General features: G+C 32.8%; 1 protein-coding gene across 1 annotated transcript; it reads right to left on the minus strand.

Annotated features, from left to right (window-relative positions):
- Positions 1 to 15,532: 15,532 nt before the first annotated feature.
- On the minus strand, positions 15,533 to 18,211 carry LOC140828127 (arginine decarboxylase-like). The gene has a single exon (XM_073191111.1). The coding sequence runs from the start codon at positions 17,796 to 17,798 to the stop codon at positions 15,657 to 15,659; it is 2,142 nt and encodes a 713-aa protein (XP_073047212.1). The 5' UTR covers positions 17,799 to 18,211; the 3' UTR covers positions 15,533 to 15,656.
- Between the last annotated feature and the right edge of the window lie 1,902 nt (positions 18,212 to 20,113).

Consider the following 20,113-nt stretch of genomic DNA (forward strand, 5'->3'; position numbering starts at 1 on the left):
GAAGAAATAAACAAAGACAGAGGATGAAGATCATTTTCCTTTAGTAGCTAATGTGAATGTGAATAAAGATTATCTACGGGCTTTGATAAGTGAAAGGATGAAAGATACAGTTGAGAACGTTTATGCCAGGTCAAGGGGAATTATTAAGAAATTTTGGGTGCCCAACAAAATGATTTTTGAGGTGAGAGAGGCAAAAATAGAAAGTTTTCCAAGGAAAGATCATCAATCCCACCCTAGAAGGAAGTCATTTGAGACATTGGAGAATGTTAGGTATGATGGAAGATCCATGGCCTAAAGGCCGATGAACCAATACTTTGGTGAGAGTTCTTCTAGTGAACCTGTGAATTAAGGAAGAATGGTTAATCAGCAGGCATTTGAAAAGGTGTCTTCGAGAAAAATACCTCTGGTTAATCATCCAAAGTATTTGAAAATGTCTATTTTTGTAGTGCCTCCCACGACAATACATGATGGATAGTGACAATGAGTGTGAATATCCGAAGTTTCTAATGCCTCTTTCTTGAACACAAAAACAAAGAATGTTGAGAGAAAGGGGTGTTGAACGTAGATGGAAGTTGAAAAGTCATTGGGAGATAGGAAGAAATTTGGTGGAAAGTTGACTGGGGATGATTACTTGCTATCAGAGGAATATAATCGTATGGTCAAAAAAGCTACTTTCAGAGTGAGGCATATTATTGTATCATTTGATTGTGCTATTGGATCTTTAATACTCCCTAACAAATTTAAACGTAAAAAGATGTGTGAATCTGATGTTTCTATAGAGAATGGAATTAATATAGAGGCCTTAAAAATGACTTATGAAATATTGTGTAAGAGTTCTTATAGATTAAGAGAAAAGAGTAATTATTAAGAAGGTGGTGTCCAGAGTATTGACAGATAATGAATCTGCTATTAATATTTATTCTTGCAAAATCCTCCAGAAGTTGTGAAGAGCGTGGAAGACTTGATTCTTATAGGATTCTATGTTACAGTTTTTATTGGAGAGTCAACAAAGGTCTTGGGAGTCTTACCAGGAAAATCAATGTGGGGTCTCAATCCTCTTTATCAGCCTTCTTCTTGGTTAATTCTAGTGCTAGCTTCCATGCTTTGTTATGGAGATATTGGATTCATATCAATCACTATATGACCTCATCCATGTAGCAGTTACTGTTGATGTGGAGAAGGGTGATATATAAGTGGTGCAGACTGATTCCCAGCCATATCAATCAAGTTGTAATGTTGGGAAAGCTAGACATTATGATGGTGCTTTTGGTCCTATAAAATTTAGTAACTACAAAATGAATAGACAATCAGAGGCAGTGTACACGGACACTCAGAAAATAAAGGAAGCAGTTGAGAAGGTCCTCAACCCCACAACCATGGTCTCTCCTAGACCTATAGTTCGACCTATTATTGAGGAGGTCGATGATGTTCACTAAATAAGTAGCTGCAAATTCCATGTGGAAAGCCACATTGGAGCATCTGGTGAATGAAGTGCAATCTCAAGAGCTACCGGATATCGAAGGAACTGAAATAACATATAAGAAAGAATGTGAAGGTAATGAAGAATTAGAGTTACAATTGGAAGATTTAATTTTAGCTCGGGCTCGGATGGAAGATCGACAGCCGGAGACCCAAATCCTTGGAAGAAATGAACATGGAGACTACGGAATGTTGTAAACCCACTTATATCAGTATGTTGTTAGATAAGGATGTGAGAAAAGAAATAATAGAGCTTTTGATAGAGTTCAGAGATGGTTTCTCATGATAGTGCAAGAGGAAGAAAATTCGTAAAACTAAATTATTAAGAGAAGATGAAATGTTTTATGGTTGGTCAATATTGTATAACGTAGCATGTGCAACCACTTTAATTAATTTTTTTCTTTTTTTTTTATAAATTGATGGTATATGAAGAAATTTTGTAAGACTATGGGGAATAGGCTTATAAGTTATTATCTACAAAACTTACTTGTAAATATTAGTGAAGCCCTTGTGAATAAATAAAAGTCGTTGATGATAGGATCGGTTGGTAGGTGAAGGAATATCTAGAAGGGAGGATTGAATAAACACTTGAAAATGTACCACCTTTTCAAATAATGAGTCAGTTTAGTGATAAACTGAATTCGAAAATCTTGATATGTCAATGTCAATCAGTTAACTAATGAAAGTGCGAAAATAAACTGACTGACAGATATAATAAAACCTAAAATAAGAGACACAAGATTTATGGATGTTCGGAGATTTCAATCACTCCTACGTCACCCCTTCTATCTAGAAGATATTATATTCACTAAAAGACTTTGATCAATACAAGACTTGTACAGACTTCCTTCAGTTTTGGACTTAACAATGTCAAATCGAAACTTTTAGTTTCAATGCAGTTTATCAGTTCTCAATTGATCTGAAACTACTTAGCACAACTGATATCTATAAGATCGAATATTACAATGATATATGTTTGTGCTTATAAGCTCAATGTATAACCTTGAAGTTTATGAATGTATATGCTAAGTGTGAGCTTTTGAATATGAACAGAAAGCTTGTGAAGAGATTTCAGCAGAATAACAACTTGGTAGTTTGGTTTGTTATGTTATATCAGCTGCTCTTCTCGGCTATTTATATGATTTGCTTCCAACGGTAACAATGAGTGCGTTTGAATCTTTTTATCCGTTGTTTGCCACGTCAATATCCTTCTGACAATCGTACACTGTAGCATTGCTGAAATGCGGCATTCCCATTACATGTTGCAGTCTGCTTTTGTACATTTGTCGGTTGATAGCTACATTCCTTAACTGATGGCGTGTCAAACTGTTTTATCAGTCTCAACTGATTGTAGTAAAACTGATCACTTCCAACTGATCATCCAGCCGACTACATAGTTCAGTTAGCTTAGTCCAGTTGCCTTATCTGCGCACTAATATTCAGTTAGGCAACCAATAGTTTGCGTATTTTTAGATCAGTTTTTTTCAATCTTCTTTATCATTTTATTCAATATTTTTACGCTTGGTTTGTCAAACTTCAAAAATTAAGTTTCCAACAGTTGATCATGTTGTTTTCTGTCGTTACTAAATCTTGAGGGCGTATTTGCAGGATTGATTGATTTTCATTAGCCCATATTAGTGATAAAATGAGGGTTGGTTGATGAAGCAATGAAATATCAATAAATGTTGTTAATTGATGTTGTGACTACCGAAAATTTGTTGAGAAAATTATATGGTGTTTTTCATAGAAGCTTTATGTTTTTGCAATGGTTAAAATATGTCATTTGGCCGTTTTAAAAAACATCGACAGAGTTTCCCCTCTAAATACAACATGCCAAAATACCAAAAATTTCAATATATCTCAAGCAACAGATGTAACAATAACATGTTTCCAACAAGAATATTTGGCTTTCAAGCCACTTTCTCAAGTCTACAAATCAGAAAGACACTGCCAAATCATGGCAAACAAATGCAAAAAAATACAACTATTATCCCTAGTGTTTATTTCGTGAAAGCCACTTTCTCAAGTCTACAAATCAAAAAGACACTGGATCATGGCAAACAAGTGCAAAAAATTATAATTATTTCTTCTCAATGTGTATGACACTTCATATGTATATGTTCAGACGCTTGTTACTTTTCTTTTGAATTGGCCAGCCGCACTCCCATGAGGCAAGATTTTTTCATCTTCATTGATTTTTTAGATAGCATTGGCCTTTGAGGTTCTCAAATCATCGTCTTTTCCCAACTATGATTCCTGCAAAATGAATGAAAACAAAGTGACAAATAAATGGAGTGATGATCAACAAATATATGAATGATCAAATGGTAGCACAACATACCACAAAAAAAGGCTACGACAGTTGAACCTAGATCCATAATCGATAAATATGAAAGATGTACATAATCACTTGGAAGGATGGAACAAAAAGCAGAAGGAACAAATAGAAGAAGTTCTCACAAACTCATCAGCAAAAAGCTACTGCAAAGCTTTGCAAATTCTCTCAATATATGTTCAATTATTTCAATTTCTATTAACATTATTTCTTCAGTTCATGTTATTTCTCCAATTTTCTTGTAAAAATGTTGCTCATTTCTTGTAAAAATGTTGTTCAAGTTCGAAGAATATAATTAAATTTGATGTTGTTCATAGATTTTTTCTCTAAATTTCATCATATTCCTCAACCAAATTTTTATCTTTGAAATCATACCGAGAGAATTATAACAAACAGTCAAATCAAAACACACAACGTTTGATAATAGAAATCGGATCATTTCACATTTGGCACGATCACGTGTCTGATACGCCTCATAATTTTCTATGCAAACACGTATTATTAGATATAAAATTATAATACGCTAGATAGGTAAGTATCACATCTCATGTTAATAAAAAAAATGTTAATAACATATCACTCTATCTATTTAATATACTATTTAATAAAATCACTCTTGAAAAAAATTTCCATATATTGTAAAATTTTGATTTACTTAAAAAAAATATTCAAATGCAACAAATTTCCTCCGAATCCGATGGAAAATCCGATATCCGACCCGAATGGAGGAGGATATGTAGGTTATTTTTTACCCGATTAAATAAATAGCTAATCGGGTATGAAGATTTTAGGTATGAGGATGGATCTTAAAGAATCATACATATACCCAATCCGAATACCAAACTCTAAAATTCTTTGTTTTTTATTTTTTTTAATAGATAAATTGAACAAACTTTTTCACAAAAAATATTGACTTGAAAAGATTGAAATAACCAAATATAATGGTTTTATTTGCTTATAGATGAAGTGAAAATAATGTTTTCACAAAAAAGTTAATTTGTAGATTTTTTGTCCAATATTGAAATACCAAAATTCTTTTGTTTTATTTGGTTGTAAATATAGTGAATTTTTTCCACAAAAAAAAAATTGTGTAAGGACATAAAGTTAAATATCCTTTATTTTATATTAACTGAGATTAATTAATTTAAAACGATGAATTTAAATAATGAAGCCAAATAATTAAATCATGTGGGTTGGTGTTATGAAGAAGGTTCGACAGTACTTAATTACATTTCACAAAAATGATGCGAAGCATGATCGAATATAGAAGAAAGATGACCTTATAAATATTTCGTGAGTATTTATTCTATTTATATTTCTTTATAAAAAAAAAATCCAACTAATATTTTTCAAACCCTAAGTTTATTATTAAAATTTATCAATATTTTTCATCTTTGTAAAGGTCAGAAACTATAACAATTACATATTTGATGATCTTGCAATTGACGAAGATGTATTTTTATAAAAGATGAATATAAGCAAATCAGTTATAACTTTATGTAATCTGAAATGACATATCTTTGAAGGTAAATTTTTATAATTATTATGAATAAATCTTTACAAAAATTATTCATTAGCATTACTCAATATTTCTCCTTATGATTGATAATAAGAAAGGTCAAAATTATTTGATTTTTATTTGTTTGTAGATGAAGTGAACATATATTTTTCACAAATTATTAAATTGATCGAATATGATTTTTTTTTTATTTTGTAAATCTATAATCTTTTGAATGAGTTTATATATGCAAGAAGTTTCTCAAGAAAAAAAATTAATATATAAAAATTTAATACTTCCAATAATATAGTATGAAATATAAAAAAATATGTTGATCGTAATTTTGAATTTTTGTATTTAAAAAATATATTGCATAAATTTATTATATCACTAAGAGTTGAACATTTTTTGATAAATATAATATAAAATTAATTAAATCATATTTGTCAGTTGTCTAGAAGATGGAATAACCAAAATTCATTGGTTTTATTTGCTTATAGATTAAGTTAAAAAATATTTTACAAAAAAGAAACATAATTTGTAGAAGATTGAAATAACAAAATTCTTTGGTTTTATTTGCTTGTAAATGAAAGGAAAAAAAATTTCCACAAAAAACTAAATTTGTGTGGAGACCTGCAAAGACATCAAATAGAGAAAAATATGCATTTCTTCTCAAAATGGACAAAACGATTTAAATAATTTATAATTGAAGACATTAAAAATATAAGAAAAAATTTCAACAACGAAAACCTTGAATTCAAAAAGATATCATTAGATTTCGAACGACAAAAAATTAAAAAGAATAAAATACGATCATCAATTATCTCAATTGTAACGATATTGAAATATAAGTAATAGAAGACGATAACAACACAAGAATGAATATTGAGGATAATTGTTGTGAAAAAGTAAAAATTTATGGTATAAAGTAAAAATCTCAAACTCTCAAAATTTACCAAACTATACACTTTATAATATTTTTCTCTCTACTTAATTGTGATTTTCTTCACAAATGAGAGATCTATTTATAGAGTTTCTTTACACATAATCCAAAAATAAAATTCATCATCACCTACATCATCACACACTAATTTTCAATATTTTCAACTCTTATTTTCAACATTCAAATATTCAACATTCAAATATTCAATACACACATTTTAAATTATTTTTCAACACTCCCCCTTATGATGATGATCATGATACGATGATGTCTTCATTACGTGTTTTTGTACTGCCTCGTTAAAAACCTTACTTGGAAAAACCCATTGGGATAGAAACCATAGTAAGGGAAAAAGAGTGCAGTCACGTAAACTCCCCCTGATGTTGACATGAACAATTCTTCACAAGTTTCGTAGATTGCGCATCCCAATATTATATATGTGCTTTCTGAATATTGTCGTAGGTAGTGCCTTTGTGAAGAGATCTGATGAGTTTTCACTTGATTGAATGTGACGAACATCAATACATTTATTCTTCTCTAGCTCCTTGGTGAATGCGAAGAACTTAGAAGGAATATGTTTAGTTCTGTCGCTTTTTATGTATCCCTCTTTCATTTGAGTAACACATGCAGCATTATCTTCATATAGTATCACAGGCTTCTCGTCGAATGATAATCCGCATGAGGTTTGGATATGTTGGGTCAATGATTTTAACCACACACATTCACGACTTGCTTCATGTAGTGCAATAATCTCGGCATGATTTGATGAAGTTGTTACAAGCGTTTGTTTCTGTGAACGCCAAGATATTGCAGTGCCTCCACGAGTAAATACATATCCAGTTTGGGAACGTGCCTTGTCTGGATCAGATAAGTATCCAGCATCAGCATAACCAATTATACTTGGACTAGCATCTTTTGAATACAAAAGTCTCAAGTCTGTCGTTGCTCGTAGATAACGGAATATATGTTTAATTCCGTTCCAGTGTCTCTTTGTTGGATATGTGCTAAATCTTGCCAACAGATTCACGGCAAAAGATATATCAGGCCTTGTACAATTTGTAAGGTACATATGGGCACTAATGGCACTTAGATATGGTACTTCTGGACCAAGAATATCTTCATCATCTTCACATGGACGGAATGGATCCTTTTCTATGTTTACTGATCTAACAACCATTGGAGTACTTAAAGGATTTGCTTTATCCATATTAAAACGTTTAAGGATCTTTTCTGTATAATTTGTCTGGTGAACAAACATTCCACATTCTTTTTGTTCAATTTGTAAACCAAGACAATACTTGGTTTTTCCAAGATCCTTCATTTCAAATTCTTCCTTCAAGTATGACACAACTTCTTGAATTTCCTTATTTGTTCCAATGATGTTTAAATCATCAACATATACAGCAATAATTACGCATCCGGATGTTGTTTTCCTAATGAAAACACAAGGGCATATTGAATTATTTACATATCCCTTTTTCATCAAGTGATCACTTAGTCGATTATACCACATTCGACCTGATTGCTTTAACCCATATAATGATCTTTGTAATTTCACAGAATAACATTCCCTGGGTTTTGAACTTTGTGCTTCAGGCATCTTAAATCCTTCAGGGATTTTCATATATATATATATATATATTACTATCAAGTGATCCATATAAGTAAGCTGTAACAACATCCATAAGACGCATTTCTAAATTTTCAGATACCGCCAAGCTAATCAAATACCGAAACGTAATTGCATCCATCACAGGAGAATACGTTTCTTCATAATCAATTCCAGGCCTTTGAGAAAAACCTTGTGCAACAAGTCGAGCTTTATATCTTACTATTTCATTTTTCTCATTTCGCTTTCGAATAAAAACCCATTTGTATCCAACAGGTTTTACACCTTCAGGTGTAAGGACTATAGGTCCAAAAACATTACGTTTATTTAGCGAATCTAATTCAACCTGGATGGCATCTTTCCATTTTATCCAATCCTGCCGATTTTTACATTCATCAAAAGATTTTGGTTCATGATATTCGTTATCATTTATGATGTCGATTGTCACATTATAAGAAAATATATCATCAATTTCATCTATATCTTTTCGGTTCCATATTTTTCCAGTATTAATGTAATTGATAGAGATTTCATGATTCTCGTCAGTTTGTGGTTCTGACAGAACATTTTCATCATCATGTGTTTCTTCAGGAACATCATTCTCTATTTTATGATCATCATGTGTTTCTTCAGAAACATCATTCTTTATTTTGTGATCATCGTGTTTCTCTATGAATTTTCTTTTTCGAGGATTTTTATCCTTGGAACCGACTGGCCTTCCACGCTTCAAGCGTTTAATGACATCATGAGTATCTTCCATTTGTTTCTTTGGAATTTCAATTCGAGCAGGGGCATTTGCAGCATGTATATATGATTTAGTTACCCATTTTGTGTCTGCAAATGCATCTGGTATTTGATTTGCTATTCTTTGCAAGTGTACAATTTGTTGTACATCTTTTTCACATTGTTTTGTTCTTGGATCCAGATGTAACAATGATGATACATACCATGTAATTTCCTTTTCGGTATGTTTTTGTTCTCCCCCTAACATTGGGAGATTTCCTCATTAAAATGACAATCAGCAAAACGTGCTGTGAACACGTCGCCTGTTTGAGGTTCAAGATATCGAATGATTGATGGACTATCATAACCGATATAAATTCCAACCTTTCTTTGAGGTCCCATTTCTTTCGTTGTGGTGGTGCAATAGGCACATACACCATACATCCAAAAATTCTCAGATGAGAAATGTCTGGTTCTTTACCAAATGCAAGCTGTAATGGGGAGTATTTATGATATGCACTTGGTCTGATGCGAATTAATGAAGCAGCATGTAAAATTGCATGTCCCCATATAGAAATAGGGAGCTTTGTTTTCATAATCATTGGTCTAGCAATCATTTGCAGACGTTTAATCAATGATTCAGCCAATCCATTCTGTGTATGTACATGAGCAACATGATGCTCAACAATGATTCCCACAGACATACAATAATCATTGAAAGTCTGGGAAGTAAATTCACCAGCATTATCAAGTCTAATTTTCTTGATTGTATAATCGGGAAACTGATTTCTCAATTTTATTATTTGAGCAAGTAATCTTGCAAATGCAACATTTCGAGTTGACAATAAACATACATGTGACCATCTGCTGGAGGCATCAATCAATACCATTAAGTATCTGAATGGTCCACATGGTGGATGGATTGGTCCACAAATATCACCCTGAATACGTTCAAGAAACATTGGTGATTCAGTTTGGATTGTGACTGGTGATGGTCTTATAATAAGTTTTCCAAGAGAACATGCTTTACATTGAAACTTCTTATTCTGAAAGATCTTCTGGTCTTTCAGTGGATGACCATGTGTATTTTCTATAATTCTTCGCATCATTGTTGAACCAGGATGTCCCAATCAATCATGTCAATTGGTTAATATCGAAGAATTATCAACTACCATGTTTGATTCAATGGGACTTATATGTGTATAATGCAATCCAGTAGGGAGCATTGGTAGTTTTTCAATCACATATTTCTTTCCTGATTTATATGTGATAAGACACATATATTTCTCATTTCCTTCATTCATTGTTTGAGTATCATACCCATGGGAATATATATCATTAAAACTCAACAAATTTCTTTTCGATTATGGTGAATATAAAGCATCATTGATCAAAAATTTTGTACCATTAGGTAACAAAAATTGTGCTTTACCACATCCTTTAATCAAGTCTACAGGACCTGATATTGTATTCACCGTTGATTTTGTTGATTTTAGTCCCAAGAAATATCTTTTATCTCGGAGGATAGTGTGCGTTGTACCACTATCGGGTATGCAAACTTCAGCTTTGCTCATAGCATTTTCCATATTTGAACTTCAAAAAAATATGCAATGAAATAAAATTACTGATAATACATATATAAATATAACACATATCATAATTGTATAATAAAACATTATTATATGAATACATGAAAAACAAATTATTGTACATTTATATTCTACCACTATATTGTTCATTTTCAGAAAAATCATTGAGAAAATCTGCAGCATCAAAATTGTTCATTTCTATCCCACCAACATGTTGATCATTTCCAGAGAAATCAATCATAAAATCACCAGCATCAAAATGAGTTGAATCACTCAAACGGTCATTGCGTTCAGTGAAGTTGGTCTCCTTTTCTTTCCCCTTTAATGATTCTTTATAAAGTTTACAAAGGTGCTCAGGGGCTCGACAAACTTTGGACCAATGTCCTGGAGTACCACATTTGTAACAAGAACTTTCATATCTTTTTGAGTGATTCTCATTAACACTTGTATTCTCATGATGCCTTTTCAGTGGATGGTTTGGGACGATCTTTTGAGATGAGTTATAAAAATAACTATCTCTATTATTTTCAAAACCACGGCCTCGACCATGACCACGACCACGGCCAATTCCACGTCCACGTCCACGTCCACGACCTCGACCTCGACCAAAATCTTGTCTTTGAATTTGATTTTGGTTTCGAGGTTTAAATTCATTTTTACTTACAGCATTTACTTCTGGAAATGCTGTTGATCCAGTGGGTCGGGACTGATGATTTCTCATTAATAGCTCGTTGTTTTTTCCGCCACAAGAAGACAGGCGATGAGCTCAGAATATCTCGCAAATCCACGTACTCTATATTGTTGCTGTAGAGTAATATTTGATGCATGAAACGTGGAAAATGTTTTTTCAAGCATCTCAGATTCTGTGACCTCATGTCCACAAAATTTTAGCTGCGAGATTACTCGATACATCGCTGAATTATAATCACTGACTTTCTTAAAATCTTGGAATCTTAACATATTTCATTCATCACGGGCGGTCGGAAGTATAACTTCCCTTATATGTTCAAATCTTTCTTTCAATCCTTTCCACAAAGCCATGGGATTTTTTTCAGTCAGATATTCACATTTTAATCCCTCGTCGAGATGTCGACGCAAAAATATCATGGCTCTTGCCTTTTCTTGTGATGTACATATGTCATTTTCTTTAATAGTCTCGCTTAGACCCAATGACTCAGGATGCATTTCTACATCTAGAGTCCATGGCATATAATTCTTTCCCGTGATGTCGAGCACAACAAATTCGAGCTTTGTGAAATTTGACATGGTGGTACTAAAAAAATTACGATACATTTTATTAGTTAATGAATATTGCAATACAAAGTAATGGATAAACAACAACTACAATCATTTGTAAAAATAAAGAAAACACACGAGGAGGATATTCTCCGATAAATACAAGACTCGTGAGTATGATAACCAAAATAATTAAAAATAACCTTGAGAAAGCCATCTTCTTTTTTCTTCGAAAAATTTGATGAAGAATAATTTTTAGAGAAGAAGAGAAAGTTGGAGTGATTGAATGTGTTTGTGAGATGATATTTATAGGGCAAAAACTAGCCGTTTGTTGCCGTTTATGACCGTTGATGTACAGAAAATAAATGTATGTATTTGTATAATTTTATGGTAATAATATGATGTATATAATATTAGACATGTTTAAATAATTATGTATATCATATCATAATATTATAAGGAGTGTCATAATTTATTTTGTTTAAAAAATTTATAGGCTTTTATACTTGTTGTATCCATTGCCGGGAGTGTGGGATGTCGTCTTAACATCCTCTCAGGATTTATAACTAGTTTTTGAAAAAAAATTATTTTTATTATTAATAATAACATTATATTATATATTAAATATATATACACAATAAATAAATAACAGTAAAATAAAAATTATTACTTTTGTTACCTTTTTCTTCTGTTCGGAGCTTGGAAAAGTATGTAGGACTTTTAGAGCTTCGTGCTGATAACGTGTTGTGAAAAAGTAAAAATTTATGGTAAAAAGTAAAAATCTCAAACTCTCAAAATTTACCAAACTACACACTTTATAATATTTTTCTCTCTACTCAATTGTGATTTTCTTCACAAATGAGAGATCTATTTATAGAGTTTCTTTACACATAATCCAAAAATAAAATTCATCATCACCTACATCATCACACACAACTTTTCAATATTTACAACTATTATTTTCAACATTCAAATATTCAACATTCAAATATTCAATACACACATTTTAAATTATTTTTCAACAATAATGATATTATTGCAGGGAAAGATTTTCAGCATCAAAATTATTATATAAAAAAGTCGTCCAACAAAAGAATCAAAAAATACATATATGAAAATGCAAACGATTGATTTCGACAGCACCATAAGATTTGCTAATGAATATGATGAGAATATTGTTTTTTTTCACAAAGAAGAAAAAAAATGATGACAAAAAAAACGTGAAAGAAATAAAAATTGAAAATATAAAAGAAGAAAACATTTGACGCACTAATTTAATTTAAGGTTTGGAATATATTATCTATATTGTATTTTTATTTTTCATAAATCAGTAGCACGTGGTAAAATAGGTGGTCAACGCTATGTATTATACTTTTTTCTTCTCTCGAATTTAATTTTAATAACTGTATGATATAAATTATATATTATATTTTCTCCAATGTCTAATTTATACAAAATTATAAGATTTATTACTAATATGTTTTTCAACAATTATTAATTTATTTAGATTGCGCTTGGATGAATTGATTTCAAATTCATGGATTAGAATTATAATTTTATTGTTAACAATGAAACAATAGATCAAATCTTGAATTTACACATATATTATATTGTACAAATTTTGTTATACATGTAACATTACTCATTTTTCTATTGACTAAAATCGCATGAAAACCATTAATATATAATTTTCTGTAAATTAATCTCTTTTGATCTCATTTCTTTAACAATAATAATTGATAATAGAAGTGTATTTTCACGTGCGTCGCACGTGTCTTTTCCTAGTATAAATAAATATCCACATTTTGTCAAATGCAAATGTGAGAAAATGCATTTAAATGTGATAATATGATATTTGGGTAAGGTATGGATATCCAATCCTCCGACGTGTATGGAGATGAAGATGAAATTTAATATCCGATGTGGATGGGATGGGGATGATGATAAATATAATAAATGGGGATGCAAACGAATGATATAAATTCCTACTCAAACCTGACCCATTGTCATCACTAATGTCATCAGCTAAAATTTTAATATTTTATTTTTTTTAATCATATATAGATAAACAATATTAAAAAAAAACATCTTATTTTTAAAATGTGATATTCTTCATATTTTATCCCAAGATTGTGTTGGTCTCTTATTAGACGATCGATCTCATGGGTCTATATCCGTGAGAAGGGTCAACCTGATTCATATATACCATAAAAAGTTATGTTTTTGGCATAAAAATTAATATTTTCATGAGTTGGGTCGGACTGAAGTTCGTCTCATAAAATGGTTATGTGAACGATGCATAAAAGTCGAAACGTAAAAAAAATATGTATTTAATTTTTAATTAAAAAAATTACTCATATAAAGTCATAAAATAGAAAAATATATGAGTATATTTCATATGAGACAGTATCACACATGAGACATATTCATATTTTATCTATCTGTTTCACAAATCTAACTAATAAGACGGTCTCATAGAAATTTTTGCGATAAAATAATTCATAAAAACAATATATTTTAAACTAAACATATTAAAATTTCATACTCTTGAAAACACAAAAGTCTCGATACTATAAATATGAATAGTTTTATACAACTATATTATATATCGAGAAAAACATTGGAATTATCTAGCTTTTTTATTGGACTTTGATTCCTTGTCTTGTGTATCATTTGGAACAGACTTGTTTTTATTGGGTTTATTTGGACTCCAGAAATGAACGAAGCAAGATCGTTTTGGAAGACGAACCTCACATTGTTTAAAAACAATCTGAAATTTTAACATTTTATTTTATTTAAAATTATATCGATTTACTGTAATATTTAGTGTGTGTATATATATATATATCTATATCTATATTCTATATATATATATAGTGTGTGTATATATTCTCGTGACATTTAGTATTACCTTTGTATTCTTTTTTCACTTGTTTTATCATTCTTCTTCGTTTTTTTTTTATTGTTTTCTCCTTGCTTTTCTTTGTCTTCTTTGCGACATTCGTTTTTTTTTTAATTTTATTTCCACCCTGTTTTTCCCTCTTTGTGGCATTTGTGTTTTAGTCATTATTCATGTTATAAAATTATTTGATTAGTGAGAATAAATTTGATTTAAAAAAATGATTTCTAAAATGTAAAATAACAACTATATCATATTTGTTAGGTGCAATAATTGTTTATGTAAGGTATAACAATCCAAATGTGACGTTTAAGTTGTTTTACGATTTTAAAAGATTTTAATTAATGTTGCATCGTTATCCCGGTTATAACTTTTGGTAAATCGACAAATGCGTGATCTTACAATTGGTATACATAAGAGTCAAAGTCATGAGATCGATTCCCATATATTGCAATTAGTGTAATTATTGATATTGTTGGAGTACAATAATTGTCCTTGTTGGATACATCGATCGAATCATGATGATTGAGATACTGCAGCGTTTAAAATATCTGAGTTGATGTGTAATATCTATTCTATAAAAGGAAAACGTTAAACAAAATTCGCAAGGAGTTAAAAGTTAGCAAAAACACAATTGATATTTAACTTAATAACAAGTTTAGGGGTTTTATTTTAACATCATTATGATAATTTAGTTAATTAAGAGAATTTTATTTGACAATCACTATAGGCACTCCATTTAAATACATTGAGATTTTGGTTTTAGTAAAATTTACTATTCTCTTAATTTTATTTATATTGTTTTCATTGTGAATGATATTTGGATGAAAAATATCTTTGTTAATTTGATAGAGCTATTATTATGTTATAATCATGCAAATTGAAAATTGTTATATAAATAAGTGAATATATTTGATTTATCGTCATGTTGTATTTTTATTTATTGTGTTTTGATATATTTAGATTAATAAATACTCATAAACAAGATGTTATTCAAACGATTTTAAAAATTATCTAAATCTCGTTATTATATTTTTCATTAACCACGTGCGATATCATTCCTAGTATAGATAAAAGCATCCACATTTCTAAAGCACGAGAAGAAATGATCATGGATCATTCTCATTACCAGCATACAAAAACTTGTGAGCACTTAATTTACACAACTTGAAGCTCATTGATTGTACTTCTACAACATAATCTTTAACACTCCAAATCCTCCTAACTTCTAAGTCTCTCCATCCGACTTCTGGGATGGAACAACACAGTCGAAATCGAAATTTTTCGAAAAAACAGAAAGATGAAACCTTAACCATAAAACTTAGAACCACTAAAGATTATTACCTCAAGCCATGAAATAAGACCACTGCTCGTCCTCGGCAGCAACTGAGCCGCCGTCCGGAGCATTCGTCTCATTATTGCAATAAGAGTGAGTGCCATTTTTAGCATTAATGCTGCTAGAAGATGTAGACGTGAGGTACGGCATGTTACTGAAACAAGAACCAATGCGATTTACAAGAGCTGCACAGCTGCTATCATCAACTGTGAATTCTTCGGCACGTTGCTTGAGGGTCTCAAACATGACCTTGGGCTCATGCTGCATCAACAGTAGCACGTCTCCGCAAGATGGCCCAGGCATGGCACGCGTCACTGAGAAGCTGTGTGGGCCATCGCTCTGCGAGATACGCACTACACTCGGGCCACCGAACAGGTTGTGAACGCCCCCCAAGGCTTCCTCATAAGCCCCACCTAAGAACATTCCCAAGTAGTATGCCCCACCATTTTCATTCAAACCTCTGTTGCCTTCTAATTCATGCAGAGGTAGACTGGACTCGCCTCCGATGAACTTGTTGATCATTCCATCGCTGTCGCAGGTCAAGTCCGATAAAATCCCCCTCATCGTAGGCCTCTCGTCGAGCCTGTGGATTGGAATAATCGGAAACAACTGGCCAATTCCCCAAAAATCAGGAAGTGAGGTGAAAATTGATAGGTTCACATTATAAATCTGAACAGGGTCAGACACCCTGATTGCCTTGGACACGAATTCACAGAGGCCATCAACTGATGCTAGCTGTTCCATATCTAAAGAACCTTGCTTGAATTGTTCGACACACTTCTGTTTCAGCTGCTCTGCGTAGAGTAAGCAACTGTGATACTCGCCATGAGCTGATGCCTCGAATAAATTCCGGTAATCAATAAGAGCATCATTGGTCAAATTCTCCACAAAAATTTGAAGCTCGGCAGAAGATATCTGTGGAGAATCATGGTAACTTGTTGAAACTGCTTCGAACACTAAAATCGAGTGCTGAGAAACAATTGCACGTCCGCTTTCACTGCAAATAATGGGATGTTTAACTCCCTTGCGGTCACAGATGAATCTGACCCCCTGAACAACAGCTGAAGCATATTCTTGAAGGCTGTAACTAACAGAAATATCTGAATCTTGAGACTTTGAGCCATCATAATCGATTCCCAGGCCTCCGCCTATGTCAATGACTTTCATACAAGCTCCAAGGCGAACCAGCTCACAGTAAATCTGAGCAGCCTCGTGAACAGCATCAGCAAGCAAAAATGTAGAAGGAATCTGAGATCCAATATGGAAATGCAGCAGCTGCAAACAATCCAGCATCTCACACTGCTGCAATTTCTTAACAACTAGGAGAATTTGGCTTGTCGTAAGCCCAAATTTTCCTGCCTCACCCGAGGTAGAACCAAAATGGCCGGAATGCTTGGTTCGGAGTTTTGCACGAAGTCCAATCACAGGCCGAACACCGAGTTTCCTGCTCATATCAATAACGACATCTAGCTCTTCCTCTAGCTCAAGCACAATGACAGCATTCAAATGTAGCTTTGTGGCCGCAAGAGCAAGAGATATGTATTCTACATCCTTGAATCCATTGCACACCAAAAGCGCTTCTGGGCTTCCATTACAGAGACTGCTCATGGCTACGAGAAGCTCCGGTTTGGACCCCGCTTCCAGTCCAAAGCGGAAGCCTGACCCGAATTTTACAATGTCATCAACCACAAACTTGTCTTGATTGCATTTCACTGGATAAACGCCCTGGTAATGTGCTCCATACTCCTGCGAATGGATAGCGCGATCAAAAGAAGCCTGCAGAGACTCAAGGCGATTCTTCAGCACATCAGGGAAACGAATAACAAGAGGAAGCTGAATCCCGAGTCCGCCAGATGTTTTCGGTTCGGAAGCCTTCTTCACGACTTTGAGAAGATCGATTTCTTGGTGCACCAGAGTCTTAACTCCATGAGGGTGAACAGAAACATTTCCGTTGGCGTTGACGGTGAAGTAAGGCGCGCCCCACCCATTCATACGGTAAAGCAACGCCGAGTGGGCGGATGACCAGGAGGAGACGGCGGATACGGAATTGTCGGAAGGTTGAGTTGCCGGGAGAGTGCTGTCCCAGCTAGGTACACCGTAGGGAGGCGGAGGAGGAACGGCAGCGTCCACGCAACAAGCAAGGGCAGGCATCTCGTCACCGATCTACGATCTAACTGTTCTTTTCTTGAATTATACACAAAAAACAAATCAAAAAATTAAATTAAAACCATTCTACGAATCGAATGATGACGTAAAGGTGGGGGCCTTAACACCCGCCGAGGCTGGAGCCCCGGCAACCCCCTCAAACGAAGCAAGAAGTGATCTAGGTAACGACAAAACGGAAGCCACACGCACGCTTATAGGACCCCGATATCCCCACGCCTGCCCTTCAACCGAAAAACGAAATTCTAAAGCCCGAACACGAATCCCACCATACAGAATCGATAGCAGAGTTGGAGAATTTGGCAGAGAGAGGGAATTGCGGAGGAGATACGGCGGAGAACGAATGGCAACGGAGATATGAAGCGGGAGGCTAGGGTTTCAGCAAACTCTGCAACGCGAAGTTGAGGTTGAGCGAGAATTGCATGAGAGGAGAAGCTGCGTTCCTATAAAAGGATGGGCCATGGGCCCGAACTTTGGGCCCGATTTAATATCTTTTTATTTTCCCAAATTTTATCCCGATTTAATCTTATTATTTTCCCAAATTTAATCCATCTGCCCAACTTTCTTTGGTATCTAATTTTTCAAGTATCCAAAAAATATAGAGTGGATTTCATATGATATCATCTCATGGATCTTAATCTGTGAGATGGGTCAACATTACTCATATTCACAATAAAAATAATAATCTTAACATAAAAATAATATTTTTCATAGATGACCCAAATAAGATATATGTCTCACAATACGACCCGTGAGATCGTCTCACACAAGTTTTTGTCAAAAATATATTATAGTACTCAGTGACAATTTACACTGAATTGATTATAAAATTTTCTATAAAATATTAACCCTTAAATATTATTATTTTTATATAAATTCGTAATAGTTTATCTTATATTTATATTTATCTACCTAAAAAATTATTAAAACAACTGTATAAAAAAACATATACTCAAAATCAGATGTATATATTTATATTTGAGATTTACAGATCTAAATTTATCGATAATAATAGTATATTTGAGTTTTTTCAAATTAATTGTTTTTCCCTAATTTTGGGAGGAAAAAAATAAAATTGCTTTAATTAGTTTGGGTGGCAGATGGTCTTGACAGACTTGAATCAGCGTCGAGTCGCCGCGCGAAGACAAATTCTGAGGCCCACTTTTTGCCCAATCTTCATATTACTTCTTTTTTTCAGAAATTTCCAAATCTACCATGACTTTGCATTTTGTTTTTGTGTGAAAAAATATATGTTTGTACTTTTTTATCCAAAAAATTATTTTTAAATTCTCAGGATTAATATGTTTATTTTCGGGATAAAACTCTATAAAATATTGAAAATATGATATTTGAATAAAATATGTTTTAGATCAAGTAATAATATTTTTTTAGTACCCAAACATATACAGCAATGTTGGGTTAAGCTTCCATAAGTGAGAGTAGTACTGGAATGAGTGTCCTTTTGAGAAGTTCTCGTGCGTAAAGCTGTTGACGTTGTGCCACTTGATCTGGTTAGCTAAGTGGACCGTAAAAGTTTAGCGACAGATCTTAACGGATAATATTATCTCTGTTGAGGACGGGGTAGGTAGTAAATAAAAGGTAAAGCTGATCTCTGAGAGATTTGATATAGCACCAACAGATAAATACGCACATCTTCATAATCTTGAGACTAATAGCCCGACCCATTAGCACCTAAACATATGCACTCTATGTTGCCACAATTATAAGGAAATAAAGTTGCAGCTTAGCTAACAACTATAGCTTTTGGTCTAGTGGTAAATGATTGATCATAACAAGCAATTATTGGTATTAATGACATATTTGTCTTTTCTCCGATGAAAATTGGTACAAAACATAGAAAATATTTTATAAATATATGATCTTTGAGTATCAGTTGTTTCAGATTTGATACTAATATATGATTTTTGAGTACTTAAACATATGTTGCAAGTGTTGAAATTAAAAAAAAAAATCTTTTATGTCATATTTTAACTATTTGTGTGGGGACCCGGACGCTAATCATGTTCTTATCGGGATTTACTAATCTGTTCTGATAAACAGGGTCTAAAAAATTTTTCGTTTTAAAATATAACTGCGGAAGATAAAGGAATCTAAATACTATACATGTCTGTATAAACTACAATTCAGTATTACAAGTACAACAAGCTAATTTAAGGTTCAACTACTAAAGTCCAGTAATACAACCAAGCCTACTGTAAGTCCGGAATCACCACGCTAAACTCGTCTTCTCTCATCATCATCTTGACCCCGAACCAGCCCCTCCTGTTGTCATGCACACATAC

This window comes from Primulina eburnea, chromosome 1 (assembly GCF_022965805.1).
Source record: "Primulina eburnea isolate SZY01 chromosome 1, ASM2296580v1, whole genome shotgun sequence".
Lineage (NCBI taxonomy): Eukaryota > Viridiplantae > Streptophyta > Magnoliopsida > Lamiales > Gesneriaceae > Primulina > Primulina eburnea.

What these genes read in the sequence shown, in the direction of transcription:
- LOC140828127 (XM_073191111.1), bottom strand. Translation starts at nt 17,798, where the DNA reads ATGCCTGCCCTTGCTTGTTGCGTGGACGCTGCCGTTCCTCCTCCGCCT.